Source organism: Miniopterus schreibersii, assembly GCF_964146895.1.
Source record: "Miniopterus schreibersii genome assembly, chromosome: 1".
NCBI classification, from domain to species: Eukaryota; Metazoa; Chordata; class Mammalia; order Chiroptera; family Miniopteridae; genus Miniopterus; species Miniopterus schreibersii.
Window position 1 is genome coordinate 161096393 of NC_138101.1, and position 21206 is coordinate 161117598.

At 51.3% G+C, this 21206-nt stretch overlaps 1 protein-coding gene and 1 long non-coding RNA gene across 4 annotated transcripts in view; one reads left to right on the forward strand and one right to left on the reverse strand.

Annotated features, from left to right (window-relative positions):
* Positions 1-5662, forward strand: part of LOC308549273 — a 28744-nt gene extending 23082 nt beyond the window's left edge. The window contains exons 5-6 of one of the 2 annotated variants that reach the window (XR_013997746.1): positions 3426-3651; positions 4786-5662. This is a non-coding gene — a long non-coding RNA (uncharacterized lncRNA). The remainder of the gene's footprint in view (positions 1-3425; positions 3652-4785) is intronic. The other variant, XR_013997747.1, reaches the window with a different exon arrangement.
* Positions 4828-12270, reverse strand: PIF1 (PIF1 5'-to-3' DNA helicase; the record flags this gene model as incomplete). 2 transcript variants are annotated; one of them, XM_081121718.1, is made up of 13 exons in its annotated part: positions 12206-12270; positions 10982-11668; positions 9953-10085; positions 9747-9872; positions 9471-9624; positions 9265-9379; positions 9074-9180; positions 7713-7852; positions 7290-7396; positions 6196-6283; positions 5896-6041; positions 5073-5264; positions 4828-4904 (listed from the first exon to the last, which is right to left on the reverse strand). In XM_081121718.1, exons 2-13 carry the CDS (start codon positions 11600-11602, stop codon positions 4845-4847), a joined length of 1989 nt encoding a protein of 662 aa, XP_080977844.1. In that variant the 5' UTR covers positions 11603-11668; positions 12206-12270. The 2 variants fall into 2 exon arrangements, with proteins under 2 accessions (XP_080977844.1, XP_080977843.1); XM_081121717.1 differs by lacking the exon at positions 4828-4904 and having other exon boundaries at positions 4905-5264.
* Between the last annotated feature and the right edge of the window lie 8936 nt (positions 12271-21206).

Here is a 21206-nt window from a genome sequence, read left to right on the forward strand (position 1 = left end):
TAGCCCCTCGCAGCCGTTTATGTCTCAGCAGGTGATGCTCTTGGAATCCTAAAAGAAAACGAGTCTGAGTATGGGATTTCTGGGACAAAGCTAGGGCCAGAAGGCACCCCACATTTGCTCCTTTTTGCAAAGGCCCTGAACACTGAGGTGAGGCCTCAGGCATCTGGGTGCCCATTCTAGCTTTACCATTTACAGCCTTGAGAGCTTGAGCCGCCCACCTGTCAGCGTCTGTCTCCTCCTCTGTAAACTAGGTCTAAAGACCCCCTCATACATGCTCTGATAAGAAGAGGGACAGAGGGAGCCCTGGCCAGTTTGGCTCAGTGGTTAGAATGTTGGCCTACGCACCAAAAGGTTGCAAGTTCAATTCCTAGTCAAGGGCACATACCTTAGTTGTGGGTTTGCTCCCTGCCATAGGTCAGGGCACAGTCCAGGAGGCAACCAGTAGATGTCTCTCACATAGATGTTTCTCCCTCTCCCTCCCTCCTTCCCTTCTACTCTCTCTGAAAAAATGATGGAAAAAAAATATATCCTCAGGTGTGGATTAAAAAAAATAAGAAGAGGGACAGAGGGAAAAAGAGGGGGAGTTATGACAAATGCACTCACAGACCAGGGCTAAGACCTCATGTTTGTTGGGAGACTCTCCCCTTCCTCTTAGTGGGTGGGCACAGCCTGCATTCTCTAGAATAGGGAAAGAAACAAATTACTTAATCTGGGCTCCAGTTAATTCTCTTTGTTATGCTCCAGACCACTCGGGAGGCAGGGAAAGGGTAGGGGTGAGGAGGGGGGGGTGCAGGGTGGCCACTTTAGGTAAGAGTAATGAGGGCCAATGGGAGCTAACCAGGAGGTTTACCTGGTGCCTGGCCCCACCCCACTCTTATCCTAACTCCATTGATTGGCTGTTAGCCCCATTTCACTAATAATGAAACTAGGCCTGAGGATTTAGGCAGCACGTCCAAGGTCACACAGGAAGTGGGAAGCCAGTTATCTGACTTCAGGGCCCTCTGCTAACTTTGCAAAAGCCCCAGGACCCTGGGACTTGGTTCCAGACCCAGCTTGTAGGGTAGCCTTGGCCAAGTCACCTAACCTCTCAAGAGATTAGTTTTCTCTCCCTATAAGGTGGGGACAATGTGCCACTGTCTTCTCAGGGTTATTGTGAAAAACAAGGGGGCTAATGAACACAAACCGTGAGGTACTCAACAGGTACCAAGCGCAAGCTGCTCAACAAAGGGACCTCCCCCTCCCTACTCTTACTGGGCTCCCAGCTCCTGAGGTGTCTGTCCATGTGCCCCAACCAGGCACCCAGACAAAGGACCTGCCCCGTCTCTGGGAAGAGACTGACTGACCACCTGGCACCACCTAGTGGTCCATGGTGTGTGGTGCTTGGGGAGCGAGAGGGCCAGGCTGCTCTGAGATGGGAGTTTGAGCATAATCATTGGTCCTGTGGGGTGGGCATAATATGTCAGGACCTCAGAAAGGATGAGGTCATGCCTAGCTAAGCCCTCCCCTGGCCACCCCCCTGAGGGTAGGGTGAAGGTGGGCACCCCACCAGTATCTCACTCCCTTATCTCACCCCCTTTGAACAGCTCCGGGAAGACCAGGGGAGGCCACAGGGTTCTCATTCCAGCTCTCACTGCCTCGCTCCCAGGACTCAGCCACCTCCCCTGCAAAACTGGAGTAAACATTGCCGCCTCTCAGGGGACCTGGAACTATGGTGTGTCCTTTCATTTATCAAGCATTTTAGGAAATGTCTCCTTTCTAAAGTCATCATGCTGAGTGCTGTGGGGACACAAGGACAGCTAAGACAAGTTTCTTGCTACCAAGGAACCTGCTTATTACAGGGGAAAACAGACTTGTAAATTGGTAATTGCCCTCAAGGCAGATCACAACTGGCACTGAGGAGGACATCTTCACAATGAGCAGGGACTGCTGAGGACAGGACTTTCTGATGCCCAGGCAGTCTCCTGAGGAAGACATCATGAAGCAGGGCAAGCGCATATGAGACTAGGGAAAGCTGAAAGCAGTGCCTGGGTGAGGGGAAAGGGCTGGGAGGGCGAGGGGTGCCTTAGCAGTCTGTGTTGAGGGTGGGGTCAGAGAGGAGAATCCCAGGAAAGGACCCTTCAACATCCTCAACAGCCCAGCTCTGGGGGATGATGTAAGATCCATCTCCCAGCAGAAGCCCTGGGATCTCTTGCACGTTCAGCCTCCAGCCAGTGGCCATAGGACCCGCGTGGGGTCCAAGCCCAACCAGCCCACCTACCTTTAGGTCTGGACTGAGTGGCGAGGAGGCAGAAGAGTGCAGCCCTCCTTCCCCTGGTGGCTGTGCTTGGTGTCCAGGGGTGGCCAGAGGTCCTCCTGGCCAGCTGCTCTTAGCTCCACTCCTGCCAGTGGTTCTAGCCTCCCTGGTTCCCACTTGTTTCCAACCCTGGGCTCTGGGCTTCGTATCACTTCTTTGAGCTAGCCTTCTGTTCCATTCCTGCTGAAGTTATCCTGAGTCAGTTTCTCCTGTTTCCATCCAAGAACCCCAAAGGGTACAGAGCTGCTAGAAAACACAAGACAATGCCATCTGTGCTGAACCGGATGGTCCCCAAGCTGTGTGTTAAGTGGAGGGAGTGAAACAAGGTGTGACCAGAGTGTAAGCTTTCTGAGGGCAGGGTCACTGTGACCTGTTAATAGCTGGACCTGGGAGGAGGGCTGTCATGTGTGCAGACAGGAAACATCCTGGTCCTTGAGGCACCATGTGTTTTTTTTGTTTTTTTTTTAAAATATATCTTTATTGATTTCAGAGAGAGGAAAGGAGAAGGTGAGAGAGAGCTAGAAACATCAGTGATGAGAGAGTCATTGATCGGCTGCAGCCCGCAACCCGGGCATGTGCCCTCGCCGGGAATCGAACCCCGATCGCATGGATCCTAGGTCAACGCTTAACCGCTGAGCCACGCCCGGCCAGGCGAGGCACCATGTTTAAAGGCCCCCATGGTTGCCCACTCGTTGAGGGGGTCACGCTGTGGGCAGGCTTCTCCTAAGAGTATCTTCTATTTGGGGCAGAGAAAAGAGTTCATGCTATAGAAAAACAATTAACTCCCCAAGGTCAGGAAGGGTGGTAGCAAGACAGAGGTTGTCCAGGGACCACACTGGCACCCCTCCGAGCCTCCAGATTTGTCTGCCAAAGGAGCCAGTGTAGGAACCAGACATCGTGGTGATAATCATTAGTAATCATAAATGTTAAAGCAGCTACTGATTGAGCTCCTGCCATGTGGCTGGCCTTTCTCCCAACAACCCTATGTGAAAGAAAGTTACTACCTGTACTTTATAGGTGAGGAAACCCTCTCAGAGAGGTTGTGTAACATGTCTAAAGTAACACAGCAGGCAAGTGGCAAAATCAGGATGGAAAGCCAGGTCTCTCCCCTGAGCTTTAATCATCTATCCAGTTCTTCACAGGCTGTAGCCCTGCCTCCTCCACAGAGCCCACAGTGAAGGTCTGAGGCCCCATGTCAATGGTCTCCACCATTTAACCAGACACCCTGGAGCATCTACTCTGCACACTGGGGCCTCTGCTGGCTTTCGGAAGACAAGGATAAATGCCTTCAAGCATCCATACTTTATGTCCCCCAGACACCAGCATGGTTTCACTGTTCTCCAGCCCTCCCATCATTGGTAATTTTATATTTATTGGCCATTCCTTTCTGTAGCTGCCAATGCATGCTTCCACCATAACTATATTTACCAGTCAGAATTGACTCCTTTCACCTGTAAGTAGGGAACCTTAACAGTTTTAACCAGCCACTGAGGGCCCCTGATCAATGTCCATCAGGCTTTTTGATCAACTGAAGCTAGTTTGTTGGTGATCCCTTCCCGGTCAGAATGATGTCCAAGCTAGAGGCCCAGCAAGGCCCAAAGTGAGAAAGTTTCAACCGAGGCCCCAGCATTCTTCAGATGTTGCCACAGGCCGCTTCTCACCGTCTGAATTCTCTAGTTTGTTCTTATCTGACAATGGGTGATGATGATTTGCCTTTCATTTCATTGTGAGCCATCAACCTCATGTAACAGCTTTCCAAATAACCAGTGATACCAACAAACCCCACATACCGGTCTGTGAGCTCAGCCATCATGGAGTAAACACCTGTGTGCACATGCAGGGCTGGGAGCAGGGGCACAGGACAGCCTCCCTGGACCGGGAATAGCCAGTGCCCCAAGTAGGGGTGAGGGGTGCCTTCTTAAAGAGAGCAGGAGACTCAACTCACAGTCCTTACACAATTCACAAGTTTATTTGTCCTAAATAAATATAATCTGAGAACATCCATTTCAATCCCCAAACATTATTTCTTTCCCTAAAAAGCAGCTTAAGATACAGGCGCACAGTTTGCAGTGCGTCTTCTCGAGTCAGGCTCAGGAGGGTGTTGGTCCTGGCTGTGCTAGGCTGGGCCTAGGTGTGAAATTACCTCAGGTCCCCTTCTCTAGTTGGGGCCTGTATTTGGCCTGAGTCCCACAGGACCCACATGGCGATTCCTGCTCCTGGAACACCTCTCCCCTCTGTAGCCCAAAGGGGGCGGCATTCATGACTGTGGTCCTGGGGCCAGCCCTCACAGAGAGCTCTGTCCTCTCACACCAGGTACCACCACAAGCCCATTCCCATCTGGCACAGAAAGTGTTACTCCTGGCCCTGGAAGCAGCTCACACAGGGCAAGGGCAGAAACTGGGGTACAGCTGGCAAATGGGTGGGAATTATTATCCCTGGACCCCTGCCAGAGGCTGAGAGGCCCTGACCATCTTTCCCTTGCTGTCTCCTAGGGTCCTGTCCCACTCAGGAGCAGGTGGAGGGAGACCATCCTTTGTCGTCTCTTTGCAGCTCAAAGGTTTGGGTCCACATTCTCCTGGTCTGAGGCTGTCTCATCATCACTGGGGGACTCCTAGATTGAAGCCAGAGAATCTGAGTCATGGGCTTCTGCTGTCTCCCAGGGCTGCAGCCTGGGGACCCGCATCTCCTTCCTCTTGCCCCTGTCCACAATGGAGCCAGAGAAGGCTCTGCCACCCCTACCCAGGGTCCCTTGGCCCACCACTCGGTGACTCCCTCTTACCAGGCCAAGACCACTGCTCCGCCGCAGGGTGGCATAGAAGCGCAGCACACGGGGGTCACAGCGAACCACCATGGGATCAAAGTCCAGCACACGAAGGCCCTGCAGGCTACGGGCCCGGGAAAGAGCCACGTAGGCCTGGCCGCTGGCAAATACACGGCCCAGAGAGATCTCCACACAATCCAGGGACATCCCCTGGGGATGGAGACAAGAGATGGAGCCAGCTCTGCTTGAAGTCCTTAGTGCTCAAGAGCCTGACCCCACCTCACCAGCCCAGCTATTGCCCCTGGATCTCCTCGCCCAGTCCAGAGATTCTCAAGGCAGAGGGACAGGCTGACCCTGGATGGGATCTGAGTAGGAGGGACTCCAAGAGACACATCTAGGATAAGAGAGAGGGATAGGTGAAAGGAAAGAACTCAGGCCAGGGTCAGACAGGCATGGAAAGGAATCCCGGCTCTGCCTCTCACTGATTGTGTGGCCTTGGACAAGTTACTTAACTTCTCTGAGCCTCAGTTTCCTCCTCTGTAAAACAGGAATGATTATTACATCTATACCTCATACAGGTGTTTAAGTATTAAATTTAACATATCTGGTAGTGGCTCAGAAAATGGCAGGAGATGACAGAGGGGAAGTATATGTATTGGGAAAGGGAGAGCGTGGGAGGGGAAATGCACTGAGGAAAAGTTTATTCCACAACTGGCCTGGAACTCGGCATCCAGGGCAAGCTCAGCCCCTGTAAAGCCTGTAAGGCCCCTCTCAACAGTCCCCAGGCCTATTTTGTACCCCCCTGCCCTGTCCTGTCCCCATCCCCACACTGGCTGCTCACCTGGCTCTTGTGGATGGATATGGCCCAGGCCAGCTGGAGGGGCAGCTGCTGCCGGCTGAGGAGCTGGCCCCCAGTGGTCTGCACCGTCCAGCGGTCAGCACGGATGACATCAGTGACTCCACACAGGAACCGTACCTGGGGCAGCCCTGAGGGAGGCACGGAGAAGTCCAATTTTTCAGCCCTGTTTCAAGGCTCAGAGGTGAGAAGCAGACCTCACCTTTCCATCCTAGATTCCTCCTCCTCACACTTACCCTGGGGCCCTATTGCCCCAAGCAGTAGGTCTGCACCCCCATCACTTACCTCTCCCCTCAGTTTCGAACCCGACTACCACCCCTCGGGCGCCGTTCACCAGGCCCCGGGACACCGCTAGGTTCTTCACCAGCATCACCTGCAAGGGAAAGACAACTGTTGATTTGGAGAGCTGCCCCTTTCTATGCCTGGCTCAGGCCCAGCAGTCCCTGCTGTGGTTCTAGGAGGCTGGGGCCTGTCATGGAGGGGCACTGAGTCCTAACCCTTAGCTTAGCCACTGGCTGTGTCCCCTGCAGCGAGACGCTTTATTTTCCCAGGTCTCAGTTTCCCTTGTGTCAAGGGGAATGACATTGCTCGGGAGGGGAGATATAGATAAACAGCAGTAAGTTAACAGATGTCACAGGGCTTTGAAAACTTCCTTGTGTATTGTGAGGTGTGTGTAAGGGCCACAATCTTTTTTCTTTCCTTTTTTAATTCTCACCCGAGGATATTTTTTCTATTGCTTTTCATAGAGAGTGGAAGGGGGGGAGAGAGAGAGAGAAAGAGAAGGAGACAGAGAAACATCGATGTGAGAAAGAGACATCAATTGGTTGCCTCCTGCACATGCCCCCAACAGACCAAGCCTGCAACTGAGGTACATGCCCTTGGCCAGAATCGAACCCAGGACCCTTTAGTTTGTGGGCTGATGCTCTAAGCACTGAGCCAAACCGGCTAGGGCAAGGGCCACAATCTTGAGGGATAGCCCCAGGTCCTGCCATCCCTCTTCTAACCACATGGTGCCTGCATTTTCCCCTTGGGTGCCCCTTGGAACCTGAGAAAAGGCTCCCATTTGGCCCACTGCCAACATAGTGGAAGGAAGGAGGACTTTCACAGTACAGGGTACACTATGAAGGCAACTGTGTGAGGTAGATATTTCACTCTCTGATTTAGAGATGAGGAAAACAAGCAGCAGAAAGGGCAAGGGACTTATCCAAAGCAACACTGCTTGGAGCTGGCAGGCAGTGGAAAGCTGAAGACAGGAAGGTGGGTGGGAATAGGAGGAAAGGAGTTTTCTGTGGTCCCTTTGGCTATGGAGCAGCTTGGGCAGAGGGGCAAAGGTTGCAGAGGTCCAAGCTTCCAGGATCTAGGTCCTGCTTCCCACTTACCTGGGCCCCCAGCTTTAGCTGAAGGAGCTTGCTAACAGGACACTGGGCATCCAGAGTCCGGGCTTGCTCAGGGTCACTGTCCATGGCCTCAAAGCTGTGTACCTCACCTGGGGAAAGAGGGGAGCAAACAGATTACTGGTTACTTATGGCTCAGTTTCTAAAAACACATCTCAGACCAGGGCATGGGGGGAGATAGTAGGGAGTATCGGGGACAGCTCAGGCCTACCTGGGGCTTTAGAATTAGAGACCTGGATGTAAGACTCACTTAAATCCTCTCAAAATCAAGTTACCTCTGCAAATGTAAGGGCCTTATGGCCACAGAGGTTGGGGCCTAGATATTTATCCCAAGGGCCCAGGATGGGGGGCATACCTGCCTGATAGCCCCTCCCAGCTGCTATTTCCTAACCTTGGCTCCCTGCTCACCTGGCAGGTCCCGCAGCCGCCTCTCGTTGGTAAGGGCCACATCATCCTGGTGGGTGCAGAGCCTCGTGGCCACAATCCCATCTCGACCCACCTTGTGGGTGGCCGTAGCCTGGAGCTGGCGGGTCACCTCATCTGAGCACCTGTGGGGGCTGGGCTATGAGGGCAGAGCTCATCTGAACATCAGGGAAGGTGGGGCACGTGGGTGGTATGGCCCAAGCAGCAGGCCATGGATTAGGCCTGGGACTGGAAAGGGGCACCAGAGCAAGATTTGCTGGCCCCAGGCTGGCCAACTTGTCCTTTCTCCACTTGGACCCTGTACATGGGGACTGAGCATGGTGTATGTGTTTTGTGTGTGTGTGTGAGTATGTGTAGAGTGGGGGGGTTGGGTGCTTGGCTGTGATCATGGGTGGGTACCCTTTCCTTTGCCTGCCTCCAGGAAGGAGCTAGCCACCCTCCCATCCCCAGTACTCCCCAGGAAGTTTGATATGCTGAGTGAGCGCAGTCCAGAGGTATAGAGGACCTAGACCAGGCACTGATGGTGATATCTGTAATACTCGTAGCCTATAATCTAGAGGATAATCTTCTAGCCTCTGGCCTGCTTCTGTTTCTCCCCATCTCCAGCCTCCTTCCACCTGGGGAGGCCTGAGTGCAGCAGCAACTACCATGGGAGGAGGGGGGACAGCTTGGGTCCCTCTCCCTGCTCTGCCACTGAGCATTCCTCTTGTGCCCCATGCATGCTGGTGCATGCTGTGCACCTTCCTACCTGCCTCCTGTCCCCAGGCATATAGAGCGGCTTACCACCACCACCCTCCCCCACCATGCTCCCCTAAGTCCATCCCAATCTGACCTGGCTTTCAAGGCCCAGCTCTGGCCCATGTCACCTGCCCTCCTGGCCTGTCCACTCCCATGTTAGAGTAGCTGTAGCATTTCAACCTTTTGTCCTGGGTGGGCAGGATCATATCTGCAACCTCCCTCCCCTACCAAGTGACTCCATAGACTTTAAGAGTGGAAGGAACTTAGGTTTTAGTCACACCTAGGTTTAAATCCCAGCCATGACTTTGGGCCAAGTCATTTCATCTCTTTGAGCTCCAGTTTCTCTATCTGTGAAATGGGAGTGTTGACATCTCTGAATTCCTCTTGTGTGTCCATCTGATCATAGTTCCCTGACACCTACTCTGTGCCAGGCCTTGTGCTGGGTGATGGGGACCCAACCCTGGGGGAGGCAGGATCTCAGCATTCACAAAGTGACCATCTTCTATGGGCCCAGAAAGCATTTCTTCCCCTTCTCTGGGTCCCTGTGCTCCTCTGTGGCCCACACTTGGATCTTTATCCGTGGTTCCTTCTCTTTTCATAGAGCCCACCTGCCCAGTCTCACAGCCTGCAGCAGAGAGATGAAGGTCTGGTCTGCCTGCCTCCACACCTTGGTCAGCTCCAGGGTCACTGGGACACACCTTCTCCAGCTCTTGGCCTGGTGGGGGGAGGTGGGGGTGTCAGAGAGCAGAGCAGACCCCTGGGTGGGGTGGGGGGGACAAGACAGGAGGATGAGTGGTACCTGAAAGCAGAACTGTGGGGGCTGGAGGCCCTTGGTTACAGGTGGCAGCTGCAGGAAGTCCCCACAGATGATGAGCTGGATCCCTCCGAATGGCTTATTCTGCTGCCGGACAGCTCTGGAGAGGAGTGAGCAGTGCTTTAGCAGTGAGGGTGGCCAGGTTCCTCACGGAAAACCACCAGAACCCAGACCTCACTGCATATACTGACCTGGCCACAGCCTCTAGCTTGTCAAATAAGTCCGCCTCCACCATGGAGATCTCATCAATGATCAGCCGCTGGCAGTTCAGCCAGCCCTGCCGCACACCTGGCCGCTGGGCCAGGGCCACACATTGGGCCAGGGGAGCCTGACCCGAGCCAATGCCTGTGAGTGATATTATTCAGCCTGGGCTGAGACCCCAGCCCTGTCTCAACCCTGACTTCCCCTTCCTCCCTTCCCACAGGCCTGGCTTGCTCCCAGCTCTAGCCCCAGAGGCTCTCATTTACCTGCAAAGGCATGGAGGGTGGTACCCCCAATGTGGCAGGCTGCCACCCCAGTGCTAGCAGTGGCCACCGTGCCTGTGGGAGGCAGTGAGCCCAGGATCCGCTTCAGCAGATAAGACTTCCCAGTCCCTGGGCAGAGGGCAAAGTTAAGACCACGTCTCTTCCATCCCACCCTACCACCTTCTTCCCCTGACTCTGCCCCACATTACCTGCACTCCCAGTGAAGAAAATGCTCTGGCCTTTCAGGACAACCCTCAGCACCTCAGCCTGTTCCTCAGAAAGCTGTGGTTTGCTGGGGGGCAAGCTCAGCCTCTTCACAGGCAGGGGCCACCTTGGGGCTTCCTGAGGGAACAGTGTTGTCTCAGAGCCTCCCTCCATACTCTAGGCATTGCCACCACACCCTTCTTGGCCCAGGTGAAATGCTAGGCCTGGTAGCCCTTGTATCTCTGCTGGCTTCATTCCTTGGAGCCTTTGGGCAGCCTTGTTTCACCCAGAGATCTTGCCAGTAACTACTGGGGTCCAGGTCTCTCCTTGAGGAAGGGCCCAAGGCTGGGTCTTCACTGACTCCTGGTGCCCTGAAGACCCCATTGTGTGGATCTGGGTCCTCAGCTTCTTCTCCTGGGTTCCCTAACTCTCCTGGTGCTCTCACCCATCATTCCTTCTCACTTCTCTTCCTGCCACAAACCTGTTTCTCACCTCAAAACCCCCAGGCAAAATCCTGCCTAGCCAGGGCCCCTCCTCGCCCCATCTCCATCTCCTCACCCTCCTGGTCTCACATCCCTGTGGTCTGAGATCCATCTGCCTGAGTTTAAAAACTGTCAAAACCACCAGACTTTGTCCCTACCCCCACCTGATCGGACCTGTTGGCTGTCCCTGCTGCTGCTGACTACTTGGTTTTCTCCAAAAGCTCCTCTTTTTCTCCAGGGCGACTACATTGTTACTTTTTCTTTTGAAATCTCCTTTCCAGGCCTCCGTCTCTCCTTTCTCTTTTAATGTGACCTGGGGCACCTTTTCTTGTTCTTGCTTACCCAGTCTCAGGGATTGCACTGTGAGAAACACACGCACAACTCCCGCATCTGTTATACTCAGATGTCCGATGGGCATTCCCTCTGAGATAACCAGCAACCCCCTCAAATACCAGCACCATCTTTCCCCAAAACTTGGGTCTCCTTGGTCTCTTCCAACTCAGTGGCACACCCAGTCCCCAAGGCACCCCCCCTCCCCTTTCCTGTTCTCACGGTGTTGGGCTCGGCCCCCACTCGGGACTCCGTGGGCCGCTTCACCAGCGTCGTGTCGGGGATCCTGGTGGCCGCTGCGCGCCTCCTCTCTTCGGGCTGCACCGGGCTGATGGTGAAGAAGTCGCGGGGCCGCGGGCCAAGCAGCTGCGTGCGGGCGGAGGACGGCCCGGGACCCGGGGCCGCCGCCAGTTTGAGGCTCAGCATGCGCAGGAAGCGGCGCAGGCGGTCCGGGGCGCAGTCCGAGAGCAGCAGCTGCACCGCGCCCGCCCCGGGAGGGCCGTGGGCCGGGAGCCGCAGAGCGCTGCGCCCCGAGGCGGCGAAGCGAGTGAAGAGACGCGCCGCGCGCAGCGGGAAGCAGCGCGGCCGTTCCGCTGGCCCCGGCGCCTGCAGCCGCAGCATCAGCTCGCGGCGCTCGTTCCGGCCCAGGCTCAGCTCCGCGGCGCGGAGGACCTTGCGCCTTCGTGGCTGCCCGCCCGGGCTCAGCTCCTCCACAGCCACGCGGCACCGCAGCTCCGCGTCCTCGCGTTCCGCTGCCGCTGCCAGGGTACCCGGCTGCATCGCCACCGCCTCTGCAGGTCTGCAAAGGGATCGGAGCACAGGGGTCACAGGACTCAAGGACATAACAGGTGGTATAGAGGCGGTGACGGGGAGCCCGGTCAAGGCCACATAGGATCACGGAGGCTGTCACTGGAAACACAAGGAGGTCACAGTGATGGTAAAAGGACCCTGGGGCCAATTTAGGAAATTCACTTAGAAATTACTTTCCCACACAATAATTTCCAGAGCGGCGGGTGGGCAGCGTCAAATGTCCTGGATTTGGGGAGCCTCGGCTGTCCAGCAAGGGCCGCAGAAGAAGGGAGACAGAAAAAAAGACAGCTTCAAAGAGACCCAGGGACGGTTGGGGAATCCTCCGAGTCCTCTCCGCAGGAAGCAGAGGAATCTCACGTGGGGAGATGAGAAAGGGGGCGGACATGTAATCATCGTCTTCCAGGTGCGTTCACTGGTTTCTACGCAGCAAGTCAGGTCTCGCTATTCCCCGTGTACAAAAGTGGAAACAGGCTGGGAGCGGCCACACGCCTGGTAGAAGTCCAGGCTAGTGTGATTCCGAAGCCCTGGCACTACCCATCTCCAAGGTGCGGAAGGGGTAGAGTATTTGGCTAGGGGAATCTCAGGGGCCCCTGGAATGTGTCTTCCCTCCGTCTGACCCTCTCGTTTGCACCCTACCTGCAGGGACCCCTTTAAAGAAGCAGGTTCTCTTCCTCCCAACTCTGAGATCGGGTGGACGCTCACTTGGCCCGGAACTCGGACGAACATGCAGAACTGAGCCGACCTGCCATGGAAACTCGGGCTCCAGGCACTTTCAAATACTAGCAGCAGAGAATCACCCTATCACTGGCCGGATCTTTAAATTCTGCAGCCAGTCAGGGACAGGGGCGTGTCTCTCGTCCCCGCCCCCTTCCTTAGCTGGAGCTGAACCAATCGCCCGCTGCAGGGAGGAGGCTCATTGCGGCGGCGGAGCGCGCGCGAGTGGGCGTGGCGGGGGACGGCGCGCGGCCGCCACTGCGCCGTCGGTCGAGTGGTGTCACCCAAGCCTGCCCGGAAGATTTATTTTCAGAACCGTCCCTTTGTCACACTCCTCCTCCTTTCTAGCTCTTACATAGCGGCTGAACTTGGCTTTGGGAAGAGCTGCCACTGATCCCTCCCGCCTCTGTTTCCACTCGCAGGATCATTGTCCACTCCCGGGCACGCCGCTCCAAGGCCTGCCCCGCCTCTCACCTCTTCCCACCCCTCTCTGCCTTTGTAAAGGCCCTTTTACGCATGTCTTTCCCACCCAGCGGAGGCCCATCAGTGAGGAACTCTTGAGACCTGTGCTATGAAAGCGTGTGGGTTCGTCTTCAGGGAATACTTATCCCTCTCGTTGCTCTGGATGCTTGCGGAATTTATTTTTAATTACCTTCTCCCCACCTCATTGAAGCTTGGAATTACATCGCTGGAAGGGATCTTACAGGCGAGTCCCAATCCCCCTCCCCCATTATTTTTATTGTCCTTATTTTGCAAATAAGGAAACCAAGGCTTACCAAAGATCACATAGCTTGTAGATAGCAGAAACAAAGCCTTGAACGCAAACCTAACCTGGCCTAAGCATCTGCGTGTCTCACTACTACACCACGCTGCTCCCAGGTGACTGGTCTTCATGAAGGGAGTCAGCTCTGAACTAGAGTCTCAGCTCCTGACAGCCACTGCAATGCCCCAGCCCTGCCGTTAGATGTTACCCTAAGCAAGTTTCCTAATGTCTTAAGCCTTTATTTCCACAAATGTAAAAATGGGAGAAAGATGAAAATGTGATGATTGCACAACTCTGTGACTACTAAAAACAATTTGAATTATTTGCTTTAAATGGGAAAATTGTATGGTATGTGGATTATATCTCAATAAAACTATTAGGAAAAAATCATAAGAAATATGTTTCCTCTTCAGTTTAGTCTTTTTTTTTTTTTTTTTTTTAAATATATCTTTATGGATTTCAGAGAGAGGAAGGGAGAGGGAGAGAGTGAGAAATACCAATGATGAGAGTCATTGGTTGGCTGCCTCCTGCACGCCCCCTACTGAGGATTGAGCCTGAAACCCAGGCATGTGCCTTGACCGGGAATTGAACTGTGCTCTCCTAGTTCATGGGTTGACATTCAACCACTGAACCATGCCGGCAGCGCCAGTGTAGTCTTTTTTTTAATAGTTCATTGATTTTTAGAGAGAATGGAAGGGAGAGGAATAGAGAGAGAAACATCAGTGTGGGAGAGCAACATCCATCAGTTGCCTCCTGCAAAGCCATTAATGGGGAATCAAACCAGCGACCTCCTGGTGCACAAGAGGACACCCAACGAACTGAGCCACACCCACCAGGGCTTCAGTGTACCCTTGATATATGAATAGGAGTAGCATAAAATTTCAAAGTCACAGTAGTAGGCAGAAAAATGCCCCCTCCCACCCCCGTGTCCACGTCTTAATCCCCAGAATTTGTGAATATGTTACCTTACATGGCAAAAGGGACACTGCAGATGTAATAAATTAAGGATCTTGAGCTGGGGAGATTATCTTGAATTGTCTGGGTGGGCCCAATGGAATCACAAGGGTTTTTATAAGGAAAAGAGGGAGACGGGAGAGTCAGAAAAGGAGATGTGATGAAGGAAGCAGGGGGAGGGGGACATGAAAGAAAGATTGGAAAATGTTACTGCTGGCTTTGAAGATGGAGGAAAAGGTAATGAGCTAAGCCAAATAATACAGGAGGTTTCTAGAAGCTGGAAAAGACAAGGAATTGGGCCCTCCCCCACCCTGCAGAATTTCCAGAAGGATGAATGCAGTTCTTAATGTTAGCCCAGTAAGACATTTCAAATTTCCAGAACTATCAGATAATAAGTCTGTGTTGTTCTAAGCTACTAAATTTGTTGTAATTTGTTACAGTAGCGATAGCAATAAGAAACAGATATATATTTTTAAATAGTAAACATTTAATTGATTCCATCAGCAACTCCAGCACAAGTTTTCCTGAAAGGAAGGCAGAATCAAGCTACCCAGAGGTTTATGAGGTGTGGGTGGGGCAAAGGGGGGGTCAAAACAAATACATTCAACTAGAAAGCAAAAGATCTGGGATTATGAACTCAGGTCTGTCTGTTTCCAAAGATTGTGTTCTCTTTCCACTACCTTCTACTCCAAACAGGACTAGCACACTCACACAGCCTGCTCCTTTCACCCTTCTCTGTGCAGTACCCCAGGCTGCCTCTAGAGGAGGCACAGAAATTTTCACATGGATTTTCCCCCAACATATATATATGTTTTTATTGATTTCAGAGAGGAAGGGAGAGGGAGAAATAGAAACATCAATAATGAGAGAGAGCCATTGACCAGCTGCCCCCTGCACACCCGCTATTGGGGATCAAGCCTGCAACCCAGGCATGTGCCCTGACTGGAAATTGAACCATGATCTCCTGGTTCATGGGTCAACACTCAACCACTGCACCACGCCGGCTGGGCCCCCAACATATTTTTTCTTTTGGCTTTCAAACTTTTTAAAAAATTTTAAAAGATATATGACATAATATTTACCATTTTGACTATTTTAAGTGTACAATTAATTGCCATTAAATAACCACCATCTATTTCCAGAAAATTTTCATCATTTCAAACAGAAACTTTGTATCCAATTAGACAATAACTTTCCAATCCTTTCTCCTCTCAGCCCTGATACCCCCAACATTTTATTCTGAAAATATTCCAACATACACAGAAAGATTGGAAGACCTTTACAGTGAACACCCATTAACCTACCACCAAGATTCTACAATTAATATTTTGCTGTATTTGTTCTATCATATGTCTAACAATTTATCCATCCCTCCAGTTATCAATACATTTTTTGTTATGCATTTCAAAGGTGTAAACAACAGTACATTTCACATATAAACACTTCAACACACATAGCATTAATTAGAGTTTATGCTTATCTTTTAATGTAAGCTTTACATACAGTGAAATGCATAAATCTTAGGCGAATTGTGAGAGGGGTTTTGGCAGATGAATATATCTGAGTCCCAAACCCTTATCAGGATATAGAACTGTGCTGTTCAATAGGGTAGCCACATGCGGCTAATTTTAAATTTAAGGTAATTAAGACTGAATGAAGTTAAAAATGCAGTTTTTATTTACATTGGCCACACTTCAAGAGCTCCAGAGCCGCACGTGGCTAGTGGCTACCCTGTTGAACAGCACAGACACAGGACGTTTCCTCCACTGCACAAAGTTGTAAGAACATTACCATCATCTAGAAAGTTCCTTCATGCCCCTTTGCAGTCAATTTCTACCCTCAGTCCTCAGGCAAACCCTGTTCTGATTTTGTTTTAGATTATTTCAGCTTTTCTAGATCTTCTTATAAATGGAATGAATACAATATCTATTCTTGTGTGTATAGGTTTCTTTCACTCAGCATAATAACTTTGAGATCCACGCATGTTGCTGCGCGGGTCACTTGGTGGTTCCTTTTTGATGCTGCATAGTATTCCATTGTGTGGATATAGTAGCTTACCCAATTTCCCGTTGATGGATATTTGGGTTTTCTGTGGATTTGTGCTTTCTTTTGAATAAATACCTAGGTAAGAAATTGCTGGGTCATAGAATAGTTTATACTTAGTTTCATATGAAACTGCCAGAGCTTTTCAAAAGTGGTTACATGCCCACTCAGGTTTTTTTTTTTTTAGGAGCAGCGGCAGTGAGTCCTTGTAGGGAAAGGAATTGAACGAGTAACTGGAAGCTGACTCGCGGTGAAGTAACGGTCCGCGGGCTCCGAGCTCCTCCCCGCCCCGCGCGCAGCCGGTGGAGTCCTGATTGGCCGGCGGAGGAGGGGGCGGGGCCAGAGGGACTGCTCAGGCCGGGGCCGGACTTCCTCCTGGGCTTCGGCAGCCTTGGCATCCGCGCGGTTCTCCGCTCGCCGCTGCCTTTGTAGGGTCAGCGGCGAGCGAGGCGCGGCGCTGTCCCCGGATCCCCTCGCCGGGCCGGAAACCTGGCTGTGACGCAAGCTTTCAGGAGCAACGGGATTTTCTTCATGACGACATTTCCTTTTCTAGAGCTCTTTCCTGATGTCTCTTTTGCGCTCTCTCACCTGGAGTCTCAGTCCAACCTCCAGGTCGTTAATAAAAACAATTTATTTACAAAAATGCATTTTCGGAGTTACCTCATTTGATACTTAAAAGAGCCCTTCCCCGCCATCGTATGGTCCTTTCCAGGCTTTTGCCCTCCCGGCTTTACAGCCCTAAGCTCACAAGGACAGCCTGCATGGTAGAGAAGCTGGAAGGGCGGTCTTCCCCCTTCCAGAGCACGCATCATTGGGCGGCAGATACTTATTTTTCTTAAAGACATGTTTTTTATTTTTAATTGATTTTTAGAGAGAGAGAGGAAGGGAGGGGTGGAATATCGATATGAGAGAGAAACATGAATCAATTGCCTGCCTCTGTATGCACCCCTATCGGGAGGAACCCGCAACCTGGGTATGCGCCCTGATGCGGAATCGAACCCGCGACCTTTCCGTGTACAGGATGACTCTCCAACCAACTGAGCCACACTGGCCAGGGCTGCTGACACTTATTTTATGGAACCTCTGGTACAGTTGATCTTCCTTCCTTAAAATCTCCTCTCCTGGCAGGTGTGGCTCAGCGGTTAAGCACTGACCTAGGATCCAGGAGATTGAGGTTCGATTCCCGGTCAGGGCACATGCCCAGGTTTGGGCTCAGTCCCCACTGAGGGGCGTGAAGGAGGCGGCCTATCAATGACTCATCATTGATGTTTCTACCCCTCTCCCTCTCCCTCTCCCTTCCTCTCTCTGAAATCAATAAAGATATATTTGAAAAAAATAAAAATAAAAAAATAAAATCTTAACTTCCACAACACACTCCCCTTGTTTCTCCCTACATATTGGCTGCTTCCTTTAGGTCTCCTTTGCTAACTAACCCCTTTCCTCAACCAGACCTCTCAATGTAGGAGGACTTTTTTTTCTTCTATCTGTCCAATCTCATTGTTTAATTATCAGCTACATGATGATTCCCAATGTTATGTCTCCAGCCTGCTCCTCTCCCCTGAACTCCAGATTATACCTCCATTTGTCCTTGTGATATCTCCACAAGGATGCCTAATAGGCATGTTAAACTCACTTTCTCCAGAACAGAGTTTTTAATCTTTCTCCAATACCAAATAAACCTGATTTTCTCCTGTCTTCATTATCTCAGTAAATGGTATCACCGATTTTGGTTCAAGTTAAAAATCTGCATCATATCTTTGATTTCTCCTTCATCTACCACATCCAATCCACAATCAAAACCTGTGTCTGCCTCCAAAATGTATTTTGAACCTATTCACTTTCCTCCATCCCCACCTCACTCCTTAGAGGTAGCAGCCTCTCATTTCTCCCCTGGATTAGAGCAGTAGCCTCCTAATCTCACTGGATTAGGGGCTTCCACTCTGGCCCCGTTACAATCCTTTTTCTAAACAGCAGCAGGTGGAATCTTTTCAAATATATAAATCAGATTTTGCTATTGCTCTCATTAAAAGCCCTCTATGCCTCCCTAGGCTATTCCTCTTAGAATAAAATCCAGTCCTTACCATAGCCTGAGGCCAACTCCCTCCTTTCCTTTTCACTGTGACCTTAAGTTTACCACTCTCTCCATTACCATGCTTCTGTCACATTGGCTTTCTTGATGTTCCTTAAACACCAAAGCCCTTTCCTATGCCAGGATTTTGCACTTGCTCTCCCCTCGGCATGAACTACCTCTCCCTTTCACCCTACCTCTTTTTGTGACTCTCATCTTTTAGGTCTCAGCTGAAATATCTACTCTGCCGAAGGCTTCCCCCTACTACACATGTTGTAGCTAAAATGGGCTCCCCAGTTGCTATTTTATTGCCTTGTGTATTTCCCTTAGAGAACTTACCACATTCTGTTGCTGTCATGTTCACTTGTTTACTGGCCTATATCATCTCTCTCTTCCAGTTCCATGAGGGCAGAGACCACGCCTGTCAGGTTTACGACTTTGTGCTGTGTGTTTAGAACAACACCTGAGACACCATAGACTCAACAGAGATTGAATGGATGAATCAGTGAATAATGAAACCATTTTCTCTGAGTCCTGGTCCCTCTGTCTCCTTACTCTTGAATCTGTCCCTACCACCCTCATAACCCGTGGCCTGGTTCAGGCTCCCTGACTTCCAACCTGGATTTCTGTAACAATTTCCTACCCAGTGGGCCTGTCTTGCTCTGTCGCCATTCTTCACAGAGTCATGAAAACAGTGTCATACCCTGCTTCAGTGCTTCGGTGGCCCCTGCTACTTGCAGGAGGAATTTTTCTTTTTTTAAAAATATGTCTTTATTGACTTCAGAGAGAGGAAGGGAAAGCAAGTGAGAGAGAAACATCAATGATGAGAAAGTCATCATTGGAGACCCCCAGCTGGGGATCGAGCCTGCAACCTGGGCATGTGCCTTGACCGAGAATAGAACTGCGATCTCCTGGATCCTAGGTCAATGCTCAACCGCTGAGCCACGCCTGGCCAGGCTGCAGGAGGAATTTCAAATCCCTTCAGTGAGCACTCAAAGCCCTAAGTGCTCTAGCTCCTGCTGCCTCCTTGATGGCATCTTTCCAAACTCACTCCCACCACCACCACACGCACGTGAGCACACAAATCTGCCTGTATTTCCCCTGACAAATCGAGATGTTTTACAAGTTCTCATTTTTGTGAGATGTTCCCCCTTCCTGAACTCTGTTTCCCCTCCGTCTGTCTAACTAACCCCAGTAGAATACAAGTCAGTCACTCCAGCCCCTCCCCCTGAGAACCAGCTCTCAGCACACACTGTGTGTGTACTCTGTTCATCAGAGCTCTTCTCAGGACTCTCCTACTGGTTCATCAGCTCTCCAAGACTGGGCCCAGATGTTGTGTGGCCTGGTCACACAATGCTGCCCAAACAGGTCATTTAGTAGAAAGCACAGACTCTGGAGTCAGGAAAGGTTTGAATCCTTGCACCACCACTTACCAGTCAAGTGACTTTAAACGGGTCCAAGCCTTGGATTCTTGTTCTATAAAGTGAGGTTAACAGTTGTATTTATTTCATGGATGGGTACCTACCTACCTGTGTGAGGATTAAATGAGATACACGTGAAAAGTTTAGTACAGTGAGCAGATAAGAGGCTCCCTTAATTCTTTTGAGTTAATAGATAAATTCCAGGATGAAGTATTGGAAAGCACCCCACTTAGAGCACTCAATAAACTTTGTTGATTACATGGTGCACATGCAAAGCAGACTCCATCACTTTCACAGCCCAAAGCTTTCAATGACTTCCCATTGCCCTGATGTTAAAAGGTAGTCTCCTCAACACAGCTTTCAAGGTCTTCTCTGCACTGAGCTTTGTCTGCTTCTCCAGCCTGGCCTCCCTACACACACACTCTCTCTCTCTCTCTCTCCTTACTATTTCAAACCTCTGTGCCACTGCTCACACTGTCTCCTCTGCCTAGAATACCTGTCCTGCCCCTCTGTGCTGGTTTTGGTGTTCCTCTCCTCATTTACCCTCACATTTAACACATAGTTTTCTTATCTGTTTACATGCCTTTCTCTCCTGATGGAGGACAGGGACCTTGGGTCCTGCCATTATAATCCAGTTATTAGTGTAGGGCCTGACAAGCAATCAAGGCAAATAAAATATTTGTGTTGAATGAGTGCCTGTGGTGTAGAGGCAACAACTGGAGGGCCAGCCTGGGAAGGATGGGGAAACTGAGGCTAAAGTGGTTATCAGTGGCTTATTCCTCACAGTGGCAGAGCTGGAGGGATATCAAAACCCACCTCATGCCCTGGCCGGTGTGGCTCAGTTGGCCGAGTGTTGTCTTATGCATTGAGAGGTCGGCAGTTCGATGCTCCGTCAGGGCACATGCCAGGGTTGCCGCTGGATCCCCAGTAGGGGGCATGTAGGAAGCAGCCGATCTCCATGTTTCTCTCTCCCTTTCTCTCTCTCTAAAAAAATCAATAGAAACATATTAAAAAGAAAAAAAATCCACCTCACCCCACCCCCATCATGAGCTGCTTCTGTGCAGCAACATGAATTCCCCAGGGTATCTGTTTTCCTTTAGGTGGAATCTGAGTTTCCAGACACAGGATCTTCTGAGCCCTCGAGCATGGGATGCAACAGCTGCACAACTCTGCAGATTGAGGGAATATAACCGTGTGGTGGCTGCAAGAGATTGCCACATACACTGATTTTCTCAGATCTCTGAGCTGAAGTTTCTTCATCTCTTTAGATAAAGAGACCCAGACCCAGGCATGAGGGTCTTCTCCCTTGGCCCTGGGTGCCCAGGCTGCCCTTTTCCATGTGGGGTTGGAAATGGTTGGGAGCCTGAGGGCCAGCAGAAGGCAGTGAAAGAAGAGCTCAATCAACTGGTGCAGCTGCTCCTATGGCAGCCAGAGCCAAAGGAGGTCACCATTGATCTCACAGGCACTTAATTCTTCCTGCTGAGACATGGGGGCAGGGTTGACCTGAGAGCTAAGGGGAAAGAGGTGGGGTGGGAGTGGGGGTGGGACTGGGGGGAGGTGGGGCTGGACGATAGGATGTAGCCAGTCCCTTTCTCTCCCTGGGTCTCTGTTTCTCTCTAAGTGTAAAATGAGGGTGCAAGGTATAACTAACACCATTCTCTGCTGATCCCTACA